Below are 26,643 nucleotides of genomic sequence, written 5' to 3' on the forward strand. Positions count from 1 at the left end.
TTTATGAATGGATTGAGTGTTGTTAATAAGTGTTTGCGAGTTGGTAACTATAGAACAATTGAAATCAATATCTGACCATTTCAAATCATGGTAATCAAACTGGGAAATACTTAAAGCATTCAATCAATTATCTCTCCTGATTGAATTAGCAAGGACACTTTAACTATTAGTAAACAAAAAGTTAGGATTTACAAATTGGAACAACTTGGTATAATAAAGAAAGATTACTAACTTTTAAACATCTAAAAAACAAGAAAGTTGCTTTTACAAATTTATACAACTATAATAGGTATTTACAAATTAAAATTAAATAAATACTGATTTCCAGTGATTAAATAACAAAAATATTTAGAGTGCAATTAGATTTAATCTAATGAAAAAATAAAATCATAAAATTACCTCATCCTGGGCAGAAACAAATGATTCTGGAGACGAGTAATCAGTACGAACTTCTGAATCGGCTCCAAGGCGTGTAGAAACACTATCAGCACGGAATAAAACAGAGCGCTGAAACACAAAACAATAATAATAATTAAAGTACAGAATTATATTGTTTTAAATAATAATAAATAAAATTAACCAATAAAAAACCATTTAAATTTCAAAAAAAGGAACAGATTCTCAATTTGAGAATAAGAAATATAAAAAAAAAGATAGGAGCTAACTATTTAGATTTTTTTATTAATGAAAAAAGGTATTTGACAAGGATGTCCATTATCTCAAGCTCTCTTTAAGACTTACATTAATTTTTTTCTTAGATACTTGCCAAAAAAATTTGTTAAGATGGGAGTCATGACTGTAGGTGAAGAGCTTATTCATACAATTTTATTTGTGGATGATCAAGTGGTACTAGCCGAGGATGAACAAGATATAGAATACATGATAAGAAAACTTATCGAAGAGTGTGCTTATGGACTGTAGGTGAAAAAAATATGTACTATATAATAATTGGAAATACAGGACAAGATATTTTTACAAATGAAGGAAAAATAAAATTAGTAAGTTTAAATATATGGATACTATTCTAACATCAGATAGAAGCCAGATATTGATTTTTTGGAAAAAGTTGGTAAAAATAGAATGATCACCAAGCTCTTAAATCAATATTTATGGAATGTCTTGTTTAAAGTTGTTGCCCTCTTGTTGAAAGTTTCTCTACATATGGATCTAAAATATGGACTCTCTTCAAGACTTAAAAGTAGAATGATTACCATGCAGATGAGTTTTAGAGAAGGAATTGTTAACCAACTATCTTAGACCAAGTAAGAAATGATGATAGCTAAAAAAAATAAACAGGAAATCACTTTTGATGGATAAAGTGGAAGAGAGCAATCTGATGTATAGATAAGAGTAAGATAGCTCAAAAAATTTGGTCCTGAATTCCTAGCAGATGGAGAAAGAAATGTCGGCCAAGGAAGAGCTGGATTAATGATGTTATGACCATTATGGAGAAGTAAGGACTGTGAAATGAAGATGATTATAATACACACAGATGGTGTTTTGCATTTTAGTAAATGGCCTTGAGCTATACACAGACTTAAAGAAGAAAGAAGAACTATAAATACATATTCATATATTTTTATGTATATTCATGACTTGCTTTTTACCAAATGTATTTATTGAAGTTATTCTACTGTTATTCTGTAAAGAAAGTTTCTCTAGTAGAAAAACAGTAAATTTCTTCTACTTATAAAAAAATATGTTTGAAATAAAAAATGAGACGGTCTACATAGATAAACTAAAGATTATATATATATATTTTTTTCTTTATTATTGCTTTGCATTGATTTGTTACAGCATAATAATTTAGGTAGCCAGATATCATTCTGATATTCAAAGTATTCTCAATGGAAATTTCTAGAAAATTAGTTTGAAATGTTTCATTAAAAAAAGTAGATAAGAAAAATTTGTTTGAAAAAAGTTTGACTTTATATTTTATATGAATGTAAATATAAGCTAAAGGAAGTAATAATACATATTGCTACATTTCAGAGAACCTGATCCAATCTCTGTGATCACAATTGGGAATAGTCATCTCTTTGTTATTTTTCTCTATTCCTTTTCTTATATTTAAAAAGGTGCAGGCTGTTCTTTTTTAAAGAATTCTTTTTTACATAGGTAAAATATTTTTGTAGTTAAATAAAAAAACCCTTATTTAATAGCTAAATGAAACTAAAGCTAAGATAATTTTAAAACTACTACAAAAAAAAACGTTGACTACAAGAAAAGCACTAAAAATTTAAAAGTAATGATTTTTCAAATCTTTAAATGTCACATTTTTGAATTAGCATCAAATGTAATAAGTGAATGATAAATGTACTTGTATATATTGCTTTGAAAAATATTATGTTTTATTTTTAATATCCACTGAAGCCAGTTTTATTATTATTTTAAAGAAAATTTCTGCAGCAGGTGTAACAGATTAATTCTATTTTGTTTCCTTTTATATATAAGTGATATATAAATAGAAAACAGATCTATATACAAAAATAACAAATACATCACTCAGTTGTAAAATAATATTATTGAATAAAAATAATTCATTTACAAATAATAAAATTTTATTGTATCAGTCACTTTAAAAGAATAGTAACAAAAAGTTAAAATGATACATACAATTATAGTTTCCTGTTTTTAATTGAATGCCCTGGGCATACATTAATTATTTGCTTTACACTATTTGTTCCATTTTTTCTTATGGCCATGATACAATAAGTACCTGAAAGTGGCATTAGTCGTAAAGTTACTTTCTCTGAGATTAATGATGTTTAAAATATATCCAGTCCCTATGGTAAATAGAGTGAAATTTTTGGCTGAAAATAATCTGCAGTTGAATAGAACTGGCATTTTGGTTTACAACACCATATTCAGTTCAGGGAAGAAAGTAAACCACTTTACTCCTAAACCTCCTTAATAAACATGGGATGCATATTACTTTTGTAAATGACAATGCTATTTTCAGGAATGATTTGTGTCTTGCACCAAGTCACCTATTATTCTCTTATTGCATCTGAATTATATAATAAATATACATAATAGAATAACGTATCACATAAAATTATTAGCCATAAATATTAATCAAATCATCAAAAAGGAAACACAGTAACAAAACTTTTTATCTGTTAATTTGGCCTAATCTAGAGAATGATTCAGGAGTAAAGGGAAATAATTTGGTAGCCAATTCTAGAGCTTGAAATAAGGAAAAATGTTTATACAAACATATGTTAACACACTGTTATAGAATTACCCATAAAGCTTACTCCTTACATAACACCTTAAAATTTCAGTATGACCTAATTCACCGAGAAACTGAAATCCAGGTGAAACTTTTTTCTAGCTGTAACTCAATAACAAAGTGTTTTCAGACATATGTTTGCATGAATTTTTTCCGTATTCAAGCTGTAGAATCAATTCCCAAATCATTCCTGTAGAATCTTTCCTCCTGAATCATTCTGCATATATATTCATAGTCTAAAGAAATCAGTTAAAGTGGCTTTTTTACAACTGAGTAATTTCAATTTTTAAACATTTTGAAGATTATTTGAAGTTTATATCGCACAGATTATAACTGAAAAAAGCTCTGAGTAACAGTTTAAAGATACATGATGTAAATTTTTATTGAAATGATTGGCACAATGGAGACTGAAAAAAAATCTGCTTGATAAAATTATTTTTAATGATAAAGCTATTTTCCACCTGAATGATAAGCTAAATTACTAAAAATTTAGGTTAAGAGATATTATATCTGCATGAGTTGGTGAAACACTAAATAAGGATGTATATAATTTATGATGTAACTTATATTAAAAATATATTGCCTTTTCTTACTTGCTTGACAAATTATAAATGACATCAGTAACTACCTACTCACTTAAACATAAGTTAACTTAAACCTAACCACAGTTACAAGATAATAACAGAAAATTTATTTTTCAATAAAATAGTGAACCACCACCACATTTCCGTTCTAAGGTTTACTTTTATTTCAAATGTACTATGATTGCTTGGAATGGGTGGAGGTCAAATAATTGACCACCAAGATTATCTGATCTTTTCTTTTTTTTCTTTCTTTTTCTATTTTTAGCTGCCAGAACCACCGTAAGGTATTACTTCAGATGAATGAGGATATGTATGAATGTAAATAAAGTGTAGTCTTGTACAGTCTCAGATCAACTACATATGAAACTGATTCTGATCTAACATCTTAAAACTCTTCTATTTCAAACATTTAAGACAAAGTTTTTATTCCGCATATTCCTGCAAGTTTAGATGTGTAGCTTATTCAGAGAAGTATGATTAAAATATTGTATGTGGTGCCTCATCATGTTTTAAGTTTTAAAACATTTTTTAAATTAAACAAATGATATCATATAGTTCTTAAATAAAACAAATATAATCATGTAGGCAGGTTTTTATATCCTTTGTTTTATTGATATTTTGCATTTACATAATACTTGAAAAATGTTACAAATTTTAAAACTTTAGTTTAAAAGAATGAAGATATCCATATCACGATCATAATACACTATATAAAAGAAATATTCAAATTTAAGAACATAATTTAAAGTTATTTCAAAAGGTTCCATAAATAATATTTAAATAGGCTTAAAAAAATTCCAAATGGAGTAAAATAAATAAAACTTTTATTCTGATCAGCGCATAATAATACATTATGTAGATCACATCAGGAACAAGTATAAATCCTACTTCACTGATTAAGAAAAAGGAATTGACCCAGCATTTGCCTGGGTCAGTCAATGAAAACCAAGGTAAACCTAGATCAGAAAAGTATCACAAAATAAACCATTAATTATAAAATATTAAAAAGATCTGATTAGAGTTCATATTAATTATTTAAAATATAAAAAATAATTCATAATTCAAAAGATATTAATAAAAATTATTTGAGCACGTAATAAGTAATTCCATGAATTAAATACATTTGACATTAAAACAACTCTATATAATATATATGTTGAATGCAGACAATTCAGATTTTTTAAAGTTACACTGCCCGACAATAAAAGTGTTTCAGGCTGAAAAATAGCTTATTCTTATGTATTTCCATCTGCTGATTTAAAAAATCACCATAAAAATTACTCATTAGCAATTGCTTTAGAGATACCACGACATGTCATTTTTTACCCGACCTACATTTTTAGTTTGGGGTAAGTTTTGTTTTTGGAGTTGTCACACCTGTTAAATGACAAAACACAACATTTTCCAGCAGGTTATAAATATTATTACTATTGCTGTGTCTGTAATTTTCATATTGTTTGTGTTCTAATTAATGCAGAATTTCTGGTTTTTGAGTACGTTTGAACTGAAAAATTTGTTAAATCAAAATTCTGCGAAAGTGTGTAAATTCAGTGAATAATTTTTGTTACATTTGTGGTGAAATAACATTTTCGTCACAGAAACACAATCTGATGCCTCTTGTGAAGACTGTGTTAATAATAATGCCTGTCAGCATTATTTTGGTATGAAAGTAGGGGACCAGGATAAGTCATGGGCTCCAAATACATGTTGAAACTCTTATTCATTTATACTACAAGAATGGCTGAAAAACAAAAAAACAATCTATGGTTTTTGTTGTACCTATGATTTGGCGGGAGCCTACAAAAACTGCTATTTCTGCTTGACTCCACCTATAAAGGCAGGAATGTCAATGAAGAAAAGAGGAACAGTTCAATACCCTAATCTTCCATCTGCTACTCGACCTATTCCACATTCAGATAGTTTACAATTTCCTACTCCACCCGAAAATTATGAACTTGAAGTAGAAAATGAAGACAGTGTGGAAGAAGAAGAACCCAACAGCCTTCTATATCCCTTGACTCTGATTTTGATGAAAAAGATAATAAACCACACAAACTCAGTCAAGCAGAATTGAGCGATCTCATTCAAGACCTTGATTTGTTGAAGGAGAAGGTAGAACTTCTAGGGTCAAGACTACAGCAATGGAATCTTCTCCAACATGATATCAGGGTCTCACAGTACAGACATCGTCATAGGGATCTGCTTTTTTGAGAAGAAAAACAATCTTGCTGTTTGCTGCGTTAATGGCTTGATGAAATATTTGAATCATGATCCAACTGATTGGAGGCTATTCATAGACTCTGACAAGCTTAATTTTAAAACTGTATTACTTCACAATGGCAACTGTCTTCCTTCTATTGCTGTTGGTCATGCAGTTCACATGAAAAATGAAGGTGGTATAGCTGAACGGATTAAGGCAACAAACAGTTTACATGAAAGACACCTTAGCTACTCTCAACAATAACAAGACTCTATATCAGATTTACTAAGGAAAAATGAGAAGAGAAGTGGTTTCCTATTATTTTTTTCATCACTGAATTCATATGAAGGAGCCTTATGAAAACATGGCAATCCTCCTAGACTCAATGAAATATGCTGAACACAAGTAGAAAATCTGTGGCGATCTAATAGTCATCGCTGTATTCTTAGGAATGCAACTGAGTTATACTAAATACTGCTGCTTTTTATGTATGTGGGACAGTAGTGATAGGAAATCACATTACATTCAAGCAAGCTGGCCTGCAAGAAATCTTAACTCTAGGGAGAAAGATGTTGTTGCCAAGCCTCTCGTGGACCCAAAAGATGTTCTTCCACCCCTTCACATAAAGCTGGGTTTGATGAAAAATTTTGTCAAAAGTATAAACCGAGAAGGACAGGCCTTTAAGTACTTAATAGACGAATTTTCTACATTAAGTGATGCAAAAGTTAGGAAAGGTATTTTTGTTGGGGCACATATTTGACAACTTGTAAAGAATCCTGTGTTTGACCGAATTTTGGAGGGGAAAGAAAAGGAAGTTTGGGAAGCCTTAAAGGGAGTCATTCATGGATTTTCAGGCAACAAAAGAGATGAAAACTAGTCAGTTGGTAACAGTACTTCTGCAAAAATACCAAAAACTCAGATGCAACATGTCCCTTAAAATCCATTTTCTCCACTCACACCTGGACTTTTCCTCCTATTTGTAGAATTGTCAGTGATAAACATGAAGAAAGATTCCATCAGGATATTTCTGTAATGGAACAAAGATATCAGGGCCATTGGAATGAAGCAATGCTTTCAGATTACTGCTGGTCTGTGTGTTGGGATGCTCTGGAACTCATTTACAAGAGGAAAACCAAAAGACAACAATCTCATGAAGCCATCACAGGATTCTCTTCAGACCCAACCAACTACCAGGTATTCTTTCATCAATTAAGAACTCTTAGAATGTAACTGTCATAAAAAAATGTCAAATGGACTGTCTACGTTGTTTGTATATGTAATTAGAATGTATAGTTTTCTCTTAATCTGTTAAAATAAAATACTACCACCTATTGTATATCACAGAAACCAGAGGTAATAAAAATTTTTCTTTGTCATATTTGTTTTTCTCAACCCAAAATTAGTAAGATTTGATTCATGAAGTGAAGATAAGATTAAAAAAAAACGATTTTGTTGGGCAGTGTTGTTTAATTCATATGATTTAAAAATTAATTGACAAAGTAATATTGTGTCTTTAAAAAACTCTTTTAATAGTATTTTAAACAAACTGTATGAAGATGATGTTGAGAAAATTATTTAAGTGGTTTGGCACTTTAATATTAATGACAATGTACGCACAGTATGACCTTTTCTGGTAAGCCGGAGGTAATATGTTGTGTTGCACAAAAAAAAAAAAAAAAAAAACAATACTGTTATCTGGTTTGATAAGGTGTATATGTTATTTTTTTTTAGGAATAAGTGATTATTGATTTTAACAAAGATTGTACATTAATAGACATAAATACAAAGATAAATCAACATTTTTAATTTACCAAATATCTACATAACTCATATTTATGTGTGTAAGCAATGACCTGGCAGTCATTTTTCTATTTTGAATACTCCTTCTGATTTTTTGAGCAAGTCTCAAGAAATGATATTATATTTCAGACAGTAATGTATGTAAACATAATAATGTTTAATAATGATGACAAACTTAGCGTTTTATTAAGGTTTAAAAATAACAGTACAGTTTAATTTTATTACAAATGAAATCAATTTAATCATTCCAAGAGAATTTAGCATCTAATAAAACACTCAAAAATTTTTCTTTATGGACTAAGAAATATTATCATTAATAAGAATTCTATTCATATGATTAGTAATATAACATCTACTTGAGAAGCATCTTGTTGGTTTATCCATTTTTAAAGTTAGTTACAATTCATCCAGTAAATAATTTTTTGAATTCCTAAACTGTTACAGATTTCAAGACTTCCTATGCTCTTTAAAGTCTCTAAAATTTATTTTGTTTAGAAAAGAGACTTACTGGGTTGATCTTGTGGTAAAATTGTTGTTGCAAATCAGTGTTTTAACTAGTGATTTTCTAAGTCGAAGGTTCTAAGATCCAAAACCTAATCCAAACTCACAGATGAACTTCTCTAAATATTATATTATGTCCATAGATGGATTACTTTCATACCCAGGACCAAAAGTGAATTTAAAAGTAAACAAAGAAAATAAAATGTAACAAAAAGGAAGATCCTAGATATTGGTATACGAAAATACAAGACCAAAACTTTTACCAGAAGTTGTGGAATTTGATATATTAGGTGGTAAAATTATGAAGAATGACTAAGTATAAAAAATATCAAGCAAGGGCGGCGTGATAGAAAAAATTGCTAGTATCAAAAATATATTTAAAAATAAAATAAAAAAATATCTATGTTAAGTACTTTATGATAACAAAATGTGATCTATAGGGAAGGCAGAAAAACAATGGATGGAGGTTTTAAAATCTGGTACTCTAATGGAATGCTAAAATTTAGGTGGGTTGATAGAATATAAAGTGAGACTTAAAATTTTTTAGAGAAGAGTGAAAGATCTTGTAAAAAAAAAGAAAAAAGTAGGTTGGTCAGATTAAGACATCGAGGCTGACTGAATTTTGTTTTAGAATAGATGAACCAGTTAAGTGAGAATATAGAATGTAAGAGTTATACTGGAGATAGGAAATTAGCACACAATAGAAAGGAGTAATAAAATGCATCAATTCATTCAACAGACTAGTGTGTGTGTGTGTGTTTGTTTGTTTGTTTGTGCGCACATACATGTGTATGCAGATATTCTGAACATTAGATTAGAACAATAAGTAGAATAAAATTAAAGATAAATTTAATTAATATATAAAAATTAAATTTGAATTTAAAATTCAAATAACTTATTTTAAAATATTATAAATTAATTTAAAATTCCATTCTTAACATGGAATTTTATTTATATAATACAATCAAAATATCAGAAAACAAGCAATGCATTCATAATTGGTTTAATTTGTAATCTTTCACTGTTATAGAAACAAAAAGAAACAATTTGCATAAAAGTAGGTCAGTTATAAACTATATATAACAGTCATTATAAATTCAATAAACAATATCTAAAATACCAGGTAAGAAAAATAAAAATATTAAAAACTCTGAATGAGCAATTAATTTATGATTAGTCACACATTGTTAGAGAGACTTTCTTGATTATTTCTTTGTACATAATCTCTGATAAAATTTGTTTCAAAAATAAAAATAAATATAAAGTACCTTATTATTTTTACTATTGTACTTAACTATGCCACACAGATGCACGTATATGATTTAATCATTTGCTATGTACACATTTTATTTACTACGTTTTTATCCATGACAGGCAGTAATGAAAATTATTTAAAGGTATCAAATTTCTAAAATGACAAACTAATCAGTTTTTAATTTTAAAAAAGCCAGGAAAGTTATGGTTACTGAGGGCTTTGCCCTTAGTAGATTTCTACTTAAGGAAGGAGGAAGATTATTAATGAGGACTTAACTTTAATAACTTCATCATCTAGTATAAACCAATATAATTACCGCTGTTTACTTGCTACTAATATTAACTGGTTTTGTATGTACTAAACATATTGCTCTGCTGATAAAAAAGTCTCTTAAGAGATATTACAGTATATTAAAAAACTGGTCTACCCCTTAAAAAGAATTTTCAGATACGGGAAACATGGTCATTATATATTATATCATCTCCTTCATCACTTTTAACCAAACTAAAACGGTATCAATGACCCATGTTCACAAATCAACATAAAAAAGGCACAAAAATCAAATAATTCAGTCTGAAGATGTAAAGCAAAATTAAAACTAAAGAAAAAAATTACTTACTGTTAACTAAGATACATTAGACTTTCCTAACTAGGTTATTAAGACTTTCTTAGCTACCTAAGTGATATTAAATTATGTGAAAAAAATTTAACTACCCTATTAAGTAAAATTTTCAGATACAGGACCCATGAGGTCATGGTCTACATGGGACCTGAACCATATACAGAAATCATTATAATAATTTCAACATCTAGTCCAGAGATACCAAGCAACAGGCCAATATCAAACAGACCAACATATGTACATATATTTTTTAGTTATTTTTCAATGTTAAAATTGTCTTTTTTTGTTAGAAGGGGGTCAAGATCTGCAAAATGTACAACACCAACATGTAAAATTTGACCTGATTAGTATACTTTCATTAAATAGTAAATTGTAGAACTATAAGAGTTTAACCTAGAAAGTAAAAATGAAAATATCTTAAAACATCAAATGATTGTTATTTTAATAAGTTGATAGTTTTAATTAAATAACTTTAAAAAAATTTTTAATTAAAAATTTAGGACAAACAAAAAGAAAATTAAAAGTACATTAATAACACCTGGTAATAAAACTGGAATACAAAATGCACATTGTTATAAATATAATTGTCGAATGTAACATTTAATTGTTATTTACAGAATCTTAAAACAAACAATTATCAAATTTCATGACACTACATCCACTTTCAGATGTTGCAGCATTTATTTGGTCTTGAAATCGACTGAAATATTGACAAGAATGTAGTCAAAATGTTGTTTATTTTAACACTGTATCTTGTGTATGAACCAGACAGGTATCCTCTGTTCGTGAAACTAACATCTATAGATCTGTATGAAATATGAGAACATATGCTCTCTCTTACAAGAGTACAAGAAATGTAAGAAAATGTAGATATAATTTTGGCTGAAATTATGCTAAGTAATATACCAGTTCAGATCAGGAGAATCCAGACTATTCAGTTCAAGTGAATCCAGACTATTCACCTTTCAAGTTTGCTACCTGATTCGAGTTCTCCATAAAAAATTACGGGGGATGTCTTTAGAAAATTTTGACATCAGGGGGACCCTCCAAAGGGAATCAAAATTTTGAAAAATACACCCATCTGAATTAGTAAATTATGCCATCATTCGCCCATCCAATTGATTTGTTTATTTCATTAGATACTATTTAGTACAGTTTGTTTTAAAAAGTAACAAATAAGCAGTCTCTTTGAAACAAAGTACAATGAACTTCTTGGCTAGACATACAGGTAGTAAGTTATGAAATTTTCAAAATAAATCAAATCCTTTTCATTTTTGAATCAGACAGAACAAGTAAAAACGTTCCTTTACCAAATATTTTGCCTACTTGAATGTAAAGTACATTCAAGTAGAGAATACACAGAAAAAGAAAAAAAATATAAAGTAGAAAACGAGAAAGAGCAGGTGCAAGTAAAACTCTAGGGAAAGGATTATTTTAACAGAAAATTTCAAAAAATTATTCAGGTTTGATTTGAAGTATTTCTCAAACTAAGAACTGAGAGAGAGTGTGAGCAAGCAAAATTCAGGGAGATAAAATATGAAAAATTTCTCAGATATATTAAGATTGTGGGATGGTATAGATACAAAATCCACTGTAATGCTGTTCAAGCCCTAACATGGAGTGTTAAGAAATAAAGGAAACAGAAACGAAGAAAAAGTGGCATGCAGTTAGAGTCTGAAATAAACATTAGGAATGGAAAGGGAATTTTTTTTGGAATATTTGAAAAAATAAAGATACTGACTACCATTTGGTTGTGTTCTATTAATCAACACATCGCAAGCTAATGATCCACAGATTAGTAAACTACAGTTACACTCACTTCAAAAATAAGGAATAGTTTCCTTTACACCCCAAATCAAAAATGCTACACTAATTATCTGTAGCCTCCATAATCAGAAACCATATATGGCTAGATTCTATGAATATAATGAGAGAAAGCACACCTTCGATCTCCTTTATGCTAAATTGAATGGCATCAATAATGTTTATTTACCAATCTCAGTGTAATTTGCAAATAAAATTTTAGTATTTTTCAAGTCTTTGGTTCCAGAAATAATGGAGGACAAAAGGTAAAAAGAATGTAGAATTTTTTTACTTAAAACCTAATAGTACCAAAAAAAAATGCACAAAAATATTTGTTTTACATCAAAAGTATTTCTGGAAGAGATTAGGCAAATAATAACTACACTATTTCATTATTACAAAACTTTAAACATGTCTTTCACTTATATAGATACATACTACTAATTTTCATTAGCCATTAACAGATTATCCTTACAAAAAATGCCGTAGTTCATCTACATTCATCTCTTTTTGTTTATAACATTAAAGAAAACTGCTGTAGTTAAATAAAATTAAAATTCATTAAAAATTATAATATAAATTCTGATTAATTTTTACCTGGTCAAGAAACAAAAGTTCACACTGTCCCTGGAGCTGATAAGCACCATCCAATAATTTTTCAAGTTCACGATAGAACTCAGCCTCCTCTTCGGAAGTAAGAGCCAATGCAGTAGTACCAGCAGTGCTTCCAGCTGCAGCAGAACTAGCAGAATTGCGATAAGCATCAAGTGCATCTTCCCAATACTTGATACTGATTTCCAGTGCTTCCATTCCTAAAAGTAGATATAAATAATAAACTGATATGAAATTCAAAAATAAATACATGAAAAAATTCATCATGTTGTGCAATTTCTGAACATTTGTGAAGAAAATCTAAAATCTAATTGAAAATTACAGTCCTAACCTATTTTTCTCTGTATAAAAATTTCACAAAACTCCCAGGGTTCAATTTTTTTAAACATTTTAGATAATATATTTTAATGTCTTTTTTCCGCCAACCTTCATGGTAGAACAGACCCAAAGTTAACCCAAAAATCCTGGGTTTGGATCCTGGTCAGGCATGGCATCTTTAGTCTACAAAAAATTTCCATTCCATATTCCTATGCACCAAACTTAGAGATTATGTGGTGAACCATCAACAAAAAACCCCATTTAATTTTACATGATTTATTGAAGGTAGACTCTATTTTTTTTTTTTTTTTTTTTTTTAATAGGAAATATCTGATAATGATAGTCAAGAAGTTGGTGAACAATAATAATACATACGTAAAAACTATTTTTAATTTGGAAAACTTAGTTATCTTAATACATTTAAGGTATCAAAACTCCTAAGCAAAAAATGGATTATTCCAAACAGAGGCAGTCCCTCTATAGGTTGATTGTTCCTTTCCTGATCATTTAACTTTCATTCCCTATTCCTTAAATAAATTCTGTAGGAGTTCAATCAGCTGTTTTGGTAGCCAGCAGGCAACTGCTTCTTTATTTGAGTTTCCTCTAAACTCAAATAAAGTTTCCTCTATCCCTCTGATAGTGACCTGATGTGCTTGTGGAATTGTCCAAGGACTCTGTTTCTCACTTGGAAGATTATACAAAAAGATAAACTAATTACTCAGGTACCAACCGAGTGAAGTCAGGTCAATTATCCTTGTTCCTAATCAACCAGTCAAATCTGTTTTTCTCTATAATTTATATGTTTAAGAACTGGACGAATGGAATTGTCAAATTTATAAAGGTCTTCAGAATAATTTGGCTAGGGCCCTTGAAAGAATGAAGACAACCAGGGTGATCAAAATAATATATAAAGAAAGATTGCACAGAAGAAGAAAAAAGGGTCAGCTAAGGAAGAAATGGGTGGATAATATTATCAAGGATCTGGTTTTGATGGGTGTGAGAGGATATAGAGTGCTAATGACTGATAGAGAGGCTTGAAAAATGATTGTTGAGGAAGCCAAAAACTAAAAAGGTTGTAGCATAAAAAAAAGATGTTTATTTGAATGGAATAGAATATGTAACATTAATATAACAATTCAAATATGCTTAGACTAACATCAGTAGATTAATTTGTGGTACTTTGATAAATTATTGTTGATCATTAGCAACCTTCAGCATTCATTGCCATTTGAGATGAATAATACAGTGGTTAAAGTTCCTAAATATTAAATAAAAAGAAAGAGCAATGCTAAATACCTTTTGTAATAAACATGAAAATAAAAAATACACAAATATTCTTTATTAAAGGAATAACAATCTAAAGCTAAAAGAACACTTTGATTGTTAAATAATCATCATTTGATATTAAAAAATTGCAATAAAATATCTAAAAAACTTGACAAAAATAAAAGAAAAAATTTCAGTGATAAAGTAATAATAATGGTCAATGCAATTTTTGGAACAGAAAAGGAAGTGAGTTTTATGTAATATTTTTCTTGCTAAATCAAAATATAAATACTCCAAAATACTTTATCGTGTCACATTTTCAAGTTACTAACATCTAAATTTATCTATTGTATCATTATAATGTTAGTATATAAATATAAATAAACTCATTAGCATTGTTTAGCATACATCTTTGCTCATATCTGATTTCTTACATGACTGATCCCTAATTACATGCTACTGTAAAATATTAGCTCAAACTTGTACAGACAAAACAATGATTCTTCACTTTTTAATTGTTAACCTGTACATGATTATTTTTATGGTGGAGTTTTTATTGCATACTTTAGTTAAAGAATTATAACTGTCATAATTGCCATAATAAATTTTAACAAGATAAAAGTTTTTCATACTGAGAGTGTTTTCAGAAATTGTTAATTTTCATTTGAAGTAACATATATACATGTTTTCTCCCATATTAAAACCAAAGAATGTGATTAATAATTAATTCATAAGTGACTTAGTACATATTGTAACAAGACCGATATAAGGAACCAGAGTAACAGATTTCTGCCAATTAAGAAAAAAGTGGTAGAAAATATCATAATTGGACAAATCCAGAAACGGGCTGAAAGGTACCTTTTTAGTAAAGCTAACAGGTCCATTTAACAATCGTTCTTTGTAATACTGCCCACAACAGATGTTGTTCAATAAAAAGAGGTTACAGGATCAGGGTAAGAAGGTAGGAATCTCATGGGGAAAATGTAAGGGCAGATGATCACTCTCATGCTTTGAATTGGTCTGGTCCTGCAGGTAAAGAGGATAGGAGTATTAATACTCCGGGAAAGGCCAGTTACAGTCAGTCTGCAAAGAGAGTTTGCGAGAGAGTGCTACGATAGAGTTCTATGAGAAAGTTCTAAGTGAGGTGTTATTATACGAGTTCTGTATGAGAGCTCTAAGCAAAGTGTTATTATACGAGTTTGAAGCGAGAATATTCTACGAAGAGGTCAGTGAAGGAACAAATTTCTAGCGTGTGCAAGATCGATGCCATTATGCTGACGATCTTGTACACACAAGATCATCAGCCTAATCTGATTAGTCAAACTAATCTTTGATAGCACCAAATTTCAAAAGCTTCAGCCCTGCTTTCCTCTTGGAGGAATGTTTATCAGGCTTGAAATCAAAAAATTAACATGTGACTATATATTTGGCAACAAGTTTGATCCCAAGTAACAATCAGGATGGAAATAATTCAAAGATGTTATTCAAGGTTTTCTTGGAAACAAAAAAGCTAAAATAGTGATTTTTTAATACAAAAATTCTTAGTGAACTGCAAAATTTAGGTTGGAGAATGACAGAGAAAATTCCTTTTTTTACATTCTAATTTTGCCTTTTTCCTTCTACGTTTAAATGCTGTTAGTGATGAACAAGGAGACAGATTCCTTCAGAATATATTAAAAATATCATTAGTATTATCACGAAAGGTGGGATGAATCTATGATCAATGTGGGTGATCAACTACTACTGGTGTTTAGAAAGAGAAAAGACTTCTCAGAACATAAAAGAAAAAAGTAATTTCACAGTTAAGTAGACATCAATTTCTGCAAAATATATAATTTTATTTATTCTTCTTACCTTGGAAATAATAGTTATTAGAAAGAAATATCTGTAAAATGATTAGGTAGATTAAAATCACATCTTAAATAACACTAAGATCATGAAGTTAATTTTTTTGAAGTTAACTAAAAATCTTGTGAGAAAAACTTGATTTGATTAAAAGAAACAGTATAAAAATAGATATAAGGTCACCTACTTGTGTATCAGTTCCAAGATTTTTATGTTTATTTTTAGACCAGTGTAATTATAATAAATAAAGAATATTTATGGAACGTGAGAGGTAGATTGCTGAGCAGGAGCGCTTCCTGCTCAGCAATCTGACCTGGTAGTTTGGATCTTTTTGTTTTCTATCTAACTTTCTACGTTTCACTAGGATTATATAAAATGCTACTGCATAGTTTTTAGTCAATAGTTATATTTATTTTGAAACATAGAAAAAAATATTTATAATGTTTTCTGTAAGTATCACTTATTTAAACAGTAATAAATTTTTCTTTTATTAAATTACTGTCATTTTTAATTTCTTATACTAGTTCCTAAGTATCTACTGATGATGGATCTTTAATAATGAATGACTAATTTTAGATTTTACTTAATTTTTTTAAAATAATTTTTGAGTGTGTTCTATTTTAAAATTTATTCCTAAATATTGTTGTCATATAGGCATGAAAATGCCGATAAATTTTGTAAAAAATAATCTTATTCTATTGTAAATTGGTTTTATGTTAAATGAGCTCTTCAAACTGCTCATCTGGACTGACACAATTTATAACGAAAGATTATTTTACAAAGGAGCTCCAATAATAAAATACTTAAGTATAAGCAAAAAATTACATCTTTGAAATTTATTTTAAAACATTCTTAATAACCATTTTAAAAGTTATTTTGGTAAAAGTCTAATATTAAACATTACCATCCAGGCACTGACACTGTTGAGGAATTGATATATTTAGAACAGATTGTATCATTCCAAAATATAGTGACAAAAGAAATTTAGAGATGCATCAATCTACTAAGATAAGATACAGGCAGTGGAGATGAGATCAAAGAAGGCTGAAGGGCGTCACATGATTAGATCTGGGTATGGAATGAAGAAATAAGAACTAAATCGGATAATTACAGCTTGAATTAAAGAACGACAGATTACTGTAATTGAAGGAAGCAACCCTGGAGAGAATCTCTGACAATAGAATTCTCATAAAAGTACAAAATTATCAGCCTTGCAGAAGGAGAGACATTGGAAAATCATGTAAAAGACGGCAGTAGCTCATTGTGAATTCAAAACAGGCATAAGTCTAATTCTTGTGTGAAAGAAGAAGAAGATCAATTTACCATGGAATAAATACCGGTAACTAAAGAAGGTTAAAAAAACCTGTGTTTATATTTATGGATGTGCTACCTTTATTGAAGAAAAATCACTATTTAAAAAAAAAATAAATAACAATATTCATTTCTATCAAAACAGTCAACACAACTGTTTTTGTATAACCCAACACAATAATTCAACTTACAAAAAAGGATTTTATTATGATTTTGTTACCATTTTTTATAAATTATTATTGGATCATTTAAAAGATATTCCCACCAATTTATTTAAAATAAGATTAAAAGATCTACTTTAAAAAACCAATATTACTCTGTCAATGAACTTCTAAATACCAATTAAACAAAAAAAGACCAGAATTTTCTGAATCTCATTCAATGTGTATGTAAATATGTGCTCAAATAATTTTCAATAATGCCTTTGGAAACTGTAGCTATTTTCATTTAATATCTTAATGTATTTAATGAATTTACTTTAACATCATTTCATGAGTGTATTTTAAATAATTAATATAGACTTTAATCATACCTGTTTTTTATCTTATAATTAATTTTACACGTGATGTTAATTTGACGTGAATTTGTTAATTGATGTGAATTTTACCAGTCATAATAAAATATTTATTTTATTTAATGCCCACATACAAGCTGAATGGAAATTCCTTATATTTTGTAGTATTAAATTGCCAGCTTTAAGCTACAGTTGTCAAATATGAGCAACAAAAAAGCAAATAAATAAATCTTTTATTCTAATCGGTATATGAAAATATGTTATACAAAGTCAATATAAGAAGAAAACCTTTAAACATAAAAACAAATTATAAGCTAAAAAATAAACATGTTTAAAGTCCATATTAATTACTTAAAATATAAGCACATGAAATAATGTTAAGCCACATTAAATGAAAAAAATAATCCCCAATTCAAGAAAGCTATTGAAAATTAGTTTGAGCACATATTTATGTACACATGAGTAGCGCAGATAAAAGTGTTTTTTTTTTTTTAATTTGTATTATTTAAAAAGTCATCAACAGAGTAATGTTTTTTCCATAATAGAAATTAATCAACTGACTTTTTAAATAAACTGGTAGGAAGATTTTTCAAATGGTTTAGCAATTTATTAAAAATGGCAATGTTAGCATAATAAGTTCTTTTTTCATAAGCTGAAGTATTGTGTTAATTTACTCAAAAACACTATTTTGTTATCTGGCTTAATAAAGTTGGATATTATTATTGTTTAACAATAAGTTACTGTTCTTGTTGATATTGTATTAGTGACTTGTTAGAGTGATAAAATCAAGGTAAGATCTTGGGAAAGAAGTATTAAAAGGAATAAGTTTATATAAACAAAAAAGAAGATAAGGTTGTAAGAGAGATTACTTTTTTTTAGGGATGCTCTCACTTAAAAAGAATGGATAAGAATAGATGTGCTAGATTTATAAGATAATGGATATTCTTAGAAAGGCAAACAGTTAAAGGAAATGATCTGACAAAATTAGGGAATAAAAAGGAATTAATTATCCCAATAAATTGGGATAAAATCAATGGTAACACAATTCAATTCAACTCAAGATATGGCTGGTCACCGAAAAGCCTAATTTCCCAAGAATGAGAAAGCCTAAATATTTATTTCAAGTACTGTTTTTTTTATGTATTAATGACTCAAAAGCCTAATCTAGTGGTTAACTCATCGTCGCAAATCAATTGTTAACAGCTGATTTTTGAAGTTGAAGGTTCTGATGTTCAAACTGTAATAAAAGTTAATTTCTTTTATATAGATTTGAATACTAGACAATGGATACTGATGTACCTTGATGGTTGGTGTTCAATTAACCATACATCTCAGGAATGGTCAGTCTTGAGTCTGCACAAGATTATACCTCATTTGCATGTCATACACATAACCCTCATCTTATTGGCCCATGGGGGATTGCTTATTTTTCATTAGTTAAACAAATTTAACTAGTAAAGAAAATAAAAAATAAATATATTAAATTATGTTAATTAAAAAAAAGAAACCAGAGATAAACATTAAAAATTAAAAAACACGAGTGCCAAAAAAAGCATTGCTGACAAACATTGCACTTTAATAGAGGATAATTATTAATATAGTACAATTAAAGAGTATAGGGGTGACAATTTTGTATGTACTATTTATATGTACACACACACACACACACATACACACACACATATTTATACAGCCTATGACAATCTCAGTAACATAAGGATTCTAACACAGGGTCATACATCTGAATTGGTTCAACTGTAGAGCTGCTGTGGTGGGTCAAACATATGCACATACATTCTAAATATATTACATTCCTTTTTGGGCAGTCATGTAAAAACATTAGTTAGACAACTTCACACGTACGAGATTTGAGGTTTCTGAATTTTTCAGAATGAAGTGTTGAGATTCGAGTTATTCAAAAACGACTTATTCATCTGATAGACATAATTATGCTTGTTATGTATTTAACCAGCTTAATTAATATTTTCAAACCATACATCAAAATCGGCTCAGCAGTTGAGCTGCTACAGTCAAACAAACATACATACACCCTAAATAGATGACACTCCTTTTTGTGCAATTGTGTAAAAAGTAATAAATTAACTTTACCTAAAAAATCAATTTTTGTTTTATTTTTTAATTTATTTGTACATAAATATGTAAATAAATGCTTCTTATTTTTATTAAAAGTTAGATATTTATAATCTAAATGATATCAATGAATGTTAAAGTAGAATTTTTTAATACTGTTCAGTAATATTTTTTAATATAACGGTGCATCTGCAAAGAGCGGTATGATATGGCAAAAAATTGTAATACATTGTGAGATTAATGATAAATATTAATAAGAGCAAAAAACCAAGGGCACTTTTGAGGCAAACTACTTTTACAGTTTAAAGTGAGGGCCTACATGTCAAATAATTCTATTAGGTCACTGAAACAAACAAATTTTATGTGGCAAGTAAAATTTTATTTTACAAGTTTTATAGAGGAATAAAAATCAAAAAATAATGTAATGCAAATAAAGTAAGCAAGTATATATTATTACACAGTTAAATATTATAAGGAATTACAACTAAAAAGAGCTAAATTTTATAATAAATAATAGTCAATATAGGGCACATTTACATAAACTCTAAATTATGCAATGTCCCATATTCATTTATACCAATTGGTCTTAATGAGTGAAATGTCAGGAATGTTCTTCAAGTACATTTGAACAATAATAGACGACAGCAATAATTCTTCACCAATTTGTTATTTCTTTCTTTTCTAAACAAGAAAAAAGCATATGTTCAAACAATTAATTTTATGGTATACAAGATGAACAGTTCTTTATATTACATAATAATTTTATTTTATTTTCTTAACAGAGTGCTTGCAAGATAAAGATTTTTTTTTAATCAACAAGAATATTTTTATAAACCATAAAAAGAAAAAAATAAGTGTAAACTTCATCAAATTTATCTAAAACATAAAACCCACTAATATTTCATTTTTTTAGATTTCATATAACAATTATGACTATCTTAAAAAATAGTAATTTTAGCTAACAGAATTATACATACACAGAGATTAGTCTTGGGACACAATATTGAGACTTGACAGTTGTTTTAGTAATATTTCCAAAGAAACTTTTGCTTCTTTTAGACATAATATTAAATCTGATTAAGGATCAAAGGAGTCAAAAAATAAATAAATAAAAGAACAAACAACGAGAGAATTAAAATTTTGTATGAAAATGTATTTTTTAAATTATCAACCAATACACAAAGATAATAATATAAATCACTCATTTTCTTAGTTAAACATTCTATTTTCATAGTATATTATGAAGGGTGGCTGAATCATAAATAAATATTATCATTCCTACATATATTCTTGAATAAAGTATGTCATACTCATGGGCTCCCTCAAAATGCTAGAATGAGTTTTTAAGATACAATAATATGCTGTATGTAAGATCATTATCTGGGGCACATAAATACGAATCATGTAGACCAATATTTATAAAAATTAATTATATTAACTTATCCTTGTATTTATATTTATTCCCTAAAAAGAATAATCATTACTTATTCTTAAAAAAAATAACAATATCTACCTGTATCAAACCAGACAACAGGACTGTTTTCATATAACTCAACACATTCCTTTGGCTTATGAAAAAGGGTTTTATTGTAATTCCATTGCCATTTTTAATAAATTTCCAAACCACTTGTAAAATTTTCCCGCCAATTTATTTAAAATACAATTAAACAATTTTTCTTTTATGGAAACAATACTACTCTATTGATTGGTTTAAATAATACTATTTTTAAAAAAAACTTGATTTTTAAGCATCTTTTTTTTGGTGGGGGGGGGGGGGTGAAAAATACTTTATGTTAACATCGCCAGGGACAAAACTGCAAAAAAAAAAATAAATAAATAAAAACATGCTTCTTCTCAGATAATAAAAATATTAATAAAATAAGATTAAAACTAAAATAATAAAAGAAACATAACCATTTAAAACTAAAAACCCAAAAAGTGAGATAAATCCATAATAAAGTATTACATCAATAATTTAAATTAAAACAGTAAAGATTACCATCAGCCATATACCAAATGGTGTAAATAGCTGAAAACTACTACTGAATATTAAAATTGTTCAATATAAACAGATGGCCCTGAGAAATAATAAAAGATTAGATAATACTGTTTCATTATTTCCCAACGTACTTTGCATTTCAGCTCCTAGTTTAAACTTGTGATGCAAAGCCCCATAACAGATACAATTCACAAGGATTTGATGCACTGTTAATGGCAGTCGCAGAGAGTACAAACAGGTGCATTTGTTTGAGTCATCAGCTATCCATGAGTGAGTCTAGTGTGCCCTATTTGCCAACAGCAAATAATAACCTCATCTTGACGGTTATTTCTGCATGAGGAGCCCCACGGTGACACAATGTTCTTAACTGGATGAAGTTTATTGTTGATGGTAGTATTGCATTCACTTTGCCACTCATCATGAACCAACCTCTTCAGAAAAAGGGACAAGATTGTTCGAAACAACACGGTTGGTGAAAAGAGGTCGGAAACAATCCTTTTTTGCCGCACTATAAGTACACTCATGGCCTGAAATTCCAATATGGATAGGGATCCAGCAGAAGCTCAGAGTTGTATTACGCTGAGTCATTTGTGAAATAACACTGAACCTCACAGACAATATAGTGTCAGGAGAACACATCACTAATCGCCTGTAAGGCACTATGCAATCTGAGCAGACAAGTACATGTCAAAATGTTGTACTAATTATATTTAAGGCCTTACTAATAGCATACAGCTCTGCAGAGAAAATACTAATGATGCTGGAAAGACCAAAAATGTATGTGCTGTTGCCAATCACAAAATCACAACCAAGCAAGTTAACGTTTTTAGAGGTGTCTGTATAAACTATTGTAAACTACTGTTTACAATATTATGAATTTTTCTCATAATTAACCAGATTCGTGTTCTTTTTATGATACTGAAAAAGACAAAAGCAGTAATTAACAAGAGAAGGCCAATTCAATGTGTACATAAATATATACTCAAAATAATTTTTTATAACACTTTCTGAATTATGAATATTATGCAGTTTACTTCTTATATTTAGTACTTCCATGTATTTAGTTTAAGATTATTTAATGCATTTACATTTCAAAAAATATTAAATATTTTAATGATATCTATTTTTTATCTTATGTATTTTTTTATATTTATAATTTATCTTATAATGATGTGATTTATACAACGTATTATTATGTACTGATCAGAATAAACGATTTATGTACTTATTTATTCACTTTTACAATACTCTTCAACTAAATCTGCAGTTCTTTCTCTGATTCCACAAATTCAACTCTGTTATCTTTTTATCTGATTATTTTTATTTCTTCTCTTTCCATTGTAATACTTTAGGTTTTTTTTTGCCTTCTCTGTTAATTTTTTAATAAACTTATTGAGATGTGTTGATGGCATACAAGTCTTCCCTCATTCCTCATCGATGCAGATCAACAAAATATTTCAGCATTTTGTACTGTAACTATCACTTTCTGTCTAAAATACATTTTATTCCTTTATTAATATTTAATTTATTTCTATACTAGTGTTTTTTCAAAACTTTCAACAGCATAATCCAGTCTAGTGAATAAAGCAGATTTGCATAATATGTATTCCTCAAATCTAATACAAAATGTTAATACAATTTTTATTAGCATCCTCAGAAACCCATTGACTCATGTACCTTTTCTTCAGTCATATTCTCCTCAGCGCAAGCTGAACACACACGGTAAATGGAAGTTATTATTTCATCAATTTGTGGTCTAAATACCACTTTCCAACCTTAACACATCTGCTTTATTAGTAATATTTTTTATGTGTCTTTGTGTCTAACAAATATCTTACACATTAGTACTAAACAGCAATATTAGATCGCCAGCTTTCATTTTACTGATGATGCATAACAATAAAATACTGCACACCAAAATTTATGAGAATTAAATACTTAAGTAAGTCAATAATTATTTAATTTTAAACTGCATTCTTACTTTGAACTGAATTGTTGAGTAGAAATTATGGTGACTGATAATTTTATGTATTTATGAAATAATTATTAGTATATATATTTTGAAAAATAATATTATGTTAATCTATTTACAACATGATTGCCAATTACATCTTTCTCTTTGTGTTCATTCATGGGAAAATGTGCAACTATTTAATCAAAGTAAAGATAAATTTAATCTAACACATTTACAGACAAAGCAATATTAACCAACAGTAAATTTCTAAATGTTACATTTAGCTTCTGTATAAATTTGTCTCACTTTATTGGTGTAAATCTATAGTTTAAATTCTCTTATTATACAAATGAAACTAAGCTGTAAGGTACTGAGAATAGCAGTGGTTTAAATAGCATATCATTTCAAAAGTAACAATAAAGGACATCCTTTTCTCTAAGCTGTTTATGCTTTTGTTATTACCTATAAAGTTTTGCTATTACAAAACTTTAATCTATATATAACGAAATCTAAATATTCTACAGATGCAAACAATAAATACCCACACTTCATAATTTAAAAAATGAAAAAAGTTATTGTTTTGCATTGTCAAAATAATCAAAGTAAATTAACCCTTTTTTTTAATATAAATAAAATGCATGTATATACATTAAGAGGCCTAACCATAATAATTGTAAGTGATTCAGACAAAAGCCATGAACCACTCCTAAAAAAGATACCCATTTTCAAAAATAGCAACTTCCTAATGAAAGATTTACTTGGAAAAATTAGGAATGAAGTGGTTTCCAGGTTTTTTTTTGTTTTCTTTCTTCAATGAATTAAATATACAATTGAACAGTAAGTCCGATGAGTCTCCATGTACCTCCTTTTAATTAACATGTTATTTTTTTTTAAATCGCTTGGTATTCGGTACCGAAAAAATATTTTCTTTAACGCGGTTAATGTCCTTGATATCAAGGTTAACAGGTAACTCACACGCTTTCTTGTTTCAGTTGTTAAGTCATGATCAATGTTAGTGAACATATTTACAGTGTTTAGGAGCGATTGGTGACATGTCTTTAAATACACAAATAACGCACACACATGGCAAACAATGCTACAAACACAGAATGGATTTAAAGAACCCTCTAACAAGGACCTGTTTTGTAAAGTTAGAATGGTTGATCAGGAGAAACTTTCATTTGTTTCCGGTAGTTTTAAAGGCAGGCCCCGTAGTAGATGAAAGAAGACAAGTGTAAAAATGTGTAGCCATCGTGATTCGACCGAGCAATTAAATCTAATCTATTTGTAAATCTAAATTAATTAAATCTAATCTAAATTAAATCTATTTGTAAACAAGAGGCCAATTTAATATACCGCAGTCAGCAATGCATGATTATATTAAAAAATACTCGAATATAAAACCATTTCGACCAAATTTTATAAGTAGATTATCGAATAGAGATATGCTGCACTTAACAGCAAGGCAAATGCATTGTCCACCAATAGTGTTGTTCTTTAATGAATGTACAATCTATTTTAGATTACAATAGTGTTGTTTTTCTATGCTACGAGAATAATACTGCCGGCCTCCGTGGCACAAATGATATCGTCTTGGCCTTTCATCTGGAGGTCCCGGGTTCGAATCCCGGTCAGGTATGGCGTTTTCATACGCTACTTGTCATTCATTTTATTCTCTGAAGCAATACCGAACGGTAGTCCCGGAGGTTAAAAAAAAGAAAAAAAAATTATAATTCTGATTTGCGTACGAATCGGAAAGGAATCCAGCATCTGTCATTATATGAGCAGGGGATGACACCGCAATAATTGTTCGGGCCATATTTTTTTGAGAAGTACGTGAGTACTGATTCTTATTTGCAAATGGCGGAAAACAGTTAATACTTTTACTTTAAAAGAAGGTTATCATGGATATCCATGTACGGCAAGACGAGGCTCCCTTCAGCTCATTTTGCTCTTCGAGTGCTTAAATGTGCAATTTCCAGGTCACTGGCTCAGCCATGGTTTTCAAGCACTAAGAAACAAAATAAAGGAAAATATATAAATCGATTTATATATTTGGACTATGAGAAAGTCCAAAAACGTAAAAAAAATCATCCAAAAGATGTATAGAAATGCGAATGTATATGGATTTTGCCTGTACTATAACATCTCGGGACTGATTCGACATAAGTTCTTCGAAAATCTCTATATTGATGGGGCACTGATGGAATTAAATTTTGGACAAAATTAAAAAGAAAATCACGCCGAAGGCAGAGTTAGATTTCACCGGTGCTATGTAGGGGATAAAAAAGATTTTCACCTTAAAGTTAAGAAAAACTTCAATTTTACTCAATACGACAATGGTTGGATGTGAAAAAATTTTCATATGCTTACCATACGACATCTTCTTACAATTCCAGCAACATTTTGGTCATCCCTTGCCATATCAAAAATTGTTTCACACAAAAGTTTTATGTAATTTTTAAACAACTAACGACCACTTTAAACCGATTCGATGCTTGCCTATTAAGGGAAATATGATTTTTTTGTCCTGAAAACCCCAGTTTTTCCACCCCCTGGGCTAATGGTTGGTGATATCAAAAAACTTTGCTTATGTAAGTTTCAGGCCCTTATCCAAAGAATAGTATGAACTTTAAACGAATTCGATATTTTACTTAATAAGAAAGTTATGGCGATATTTTGTTTTTTCGAAAGAGCCCCGCATTTCTACGCCCATGGTCCGATTTTGCCCAT

General features: G+C 28.9%; 1 protein-coding gene across 1 annotated transcript in view; it reads right to left on the reverse strand.

Annotated features, from left to right (window-relative positions):
• Miga (mitoguardin) overlaps window positions 1–26,643 on the reverse strand; it is a 472,130-nt gene that overhangs the window by 34,826 nt on the left and 410,661 nt on the right. The window contains exons 2-3 of the mRNA XM_075358217.1: window positions 12,598–12,812; window positions 400–507 (exon numbers count right to left, since the gene is read on the reverse strand). Of these exons, the coding sequence (XP_075214332.1) occupies window positions 400–507; window positions 12,598–12,810 (321 nt within the window). The 5' untranslated portion in view covers window positions 12,811–12,812. The remainder of the gene's footprint in view (window positions 1–399; window positions 508–12,597; window positions 12,813–26,643) is intronic.

Source organism: Lycorma delicatula, chromosome 2 (assembly GCF_047948215.1).
Source record: "Lycorma delicatula isolate Av1 chromosome 2, ASM4794821v1, whole genome shotgun sequence".
In the NCBI taxonomy this organism is placed as follows: domain Eukaryota; kingdom Metazoa; phylum Arthropoda; class Insecta; order Hemiptera; family Fulgoridae; genus Lycorma; species Lycorma delicatula.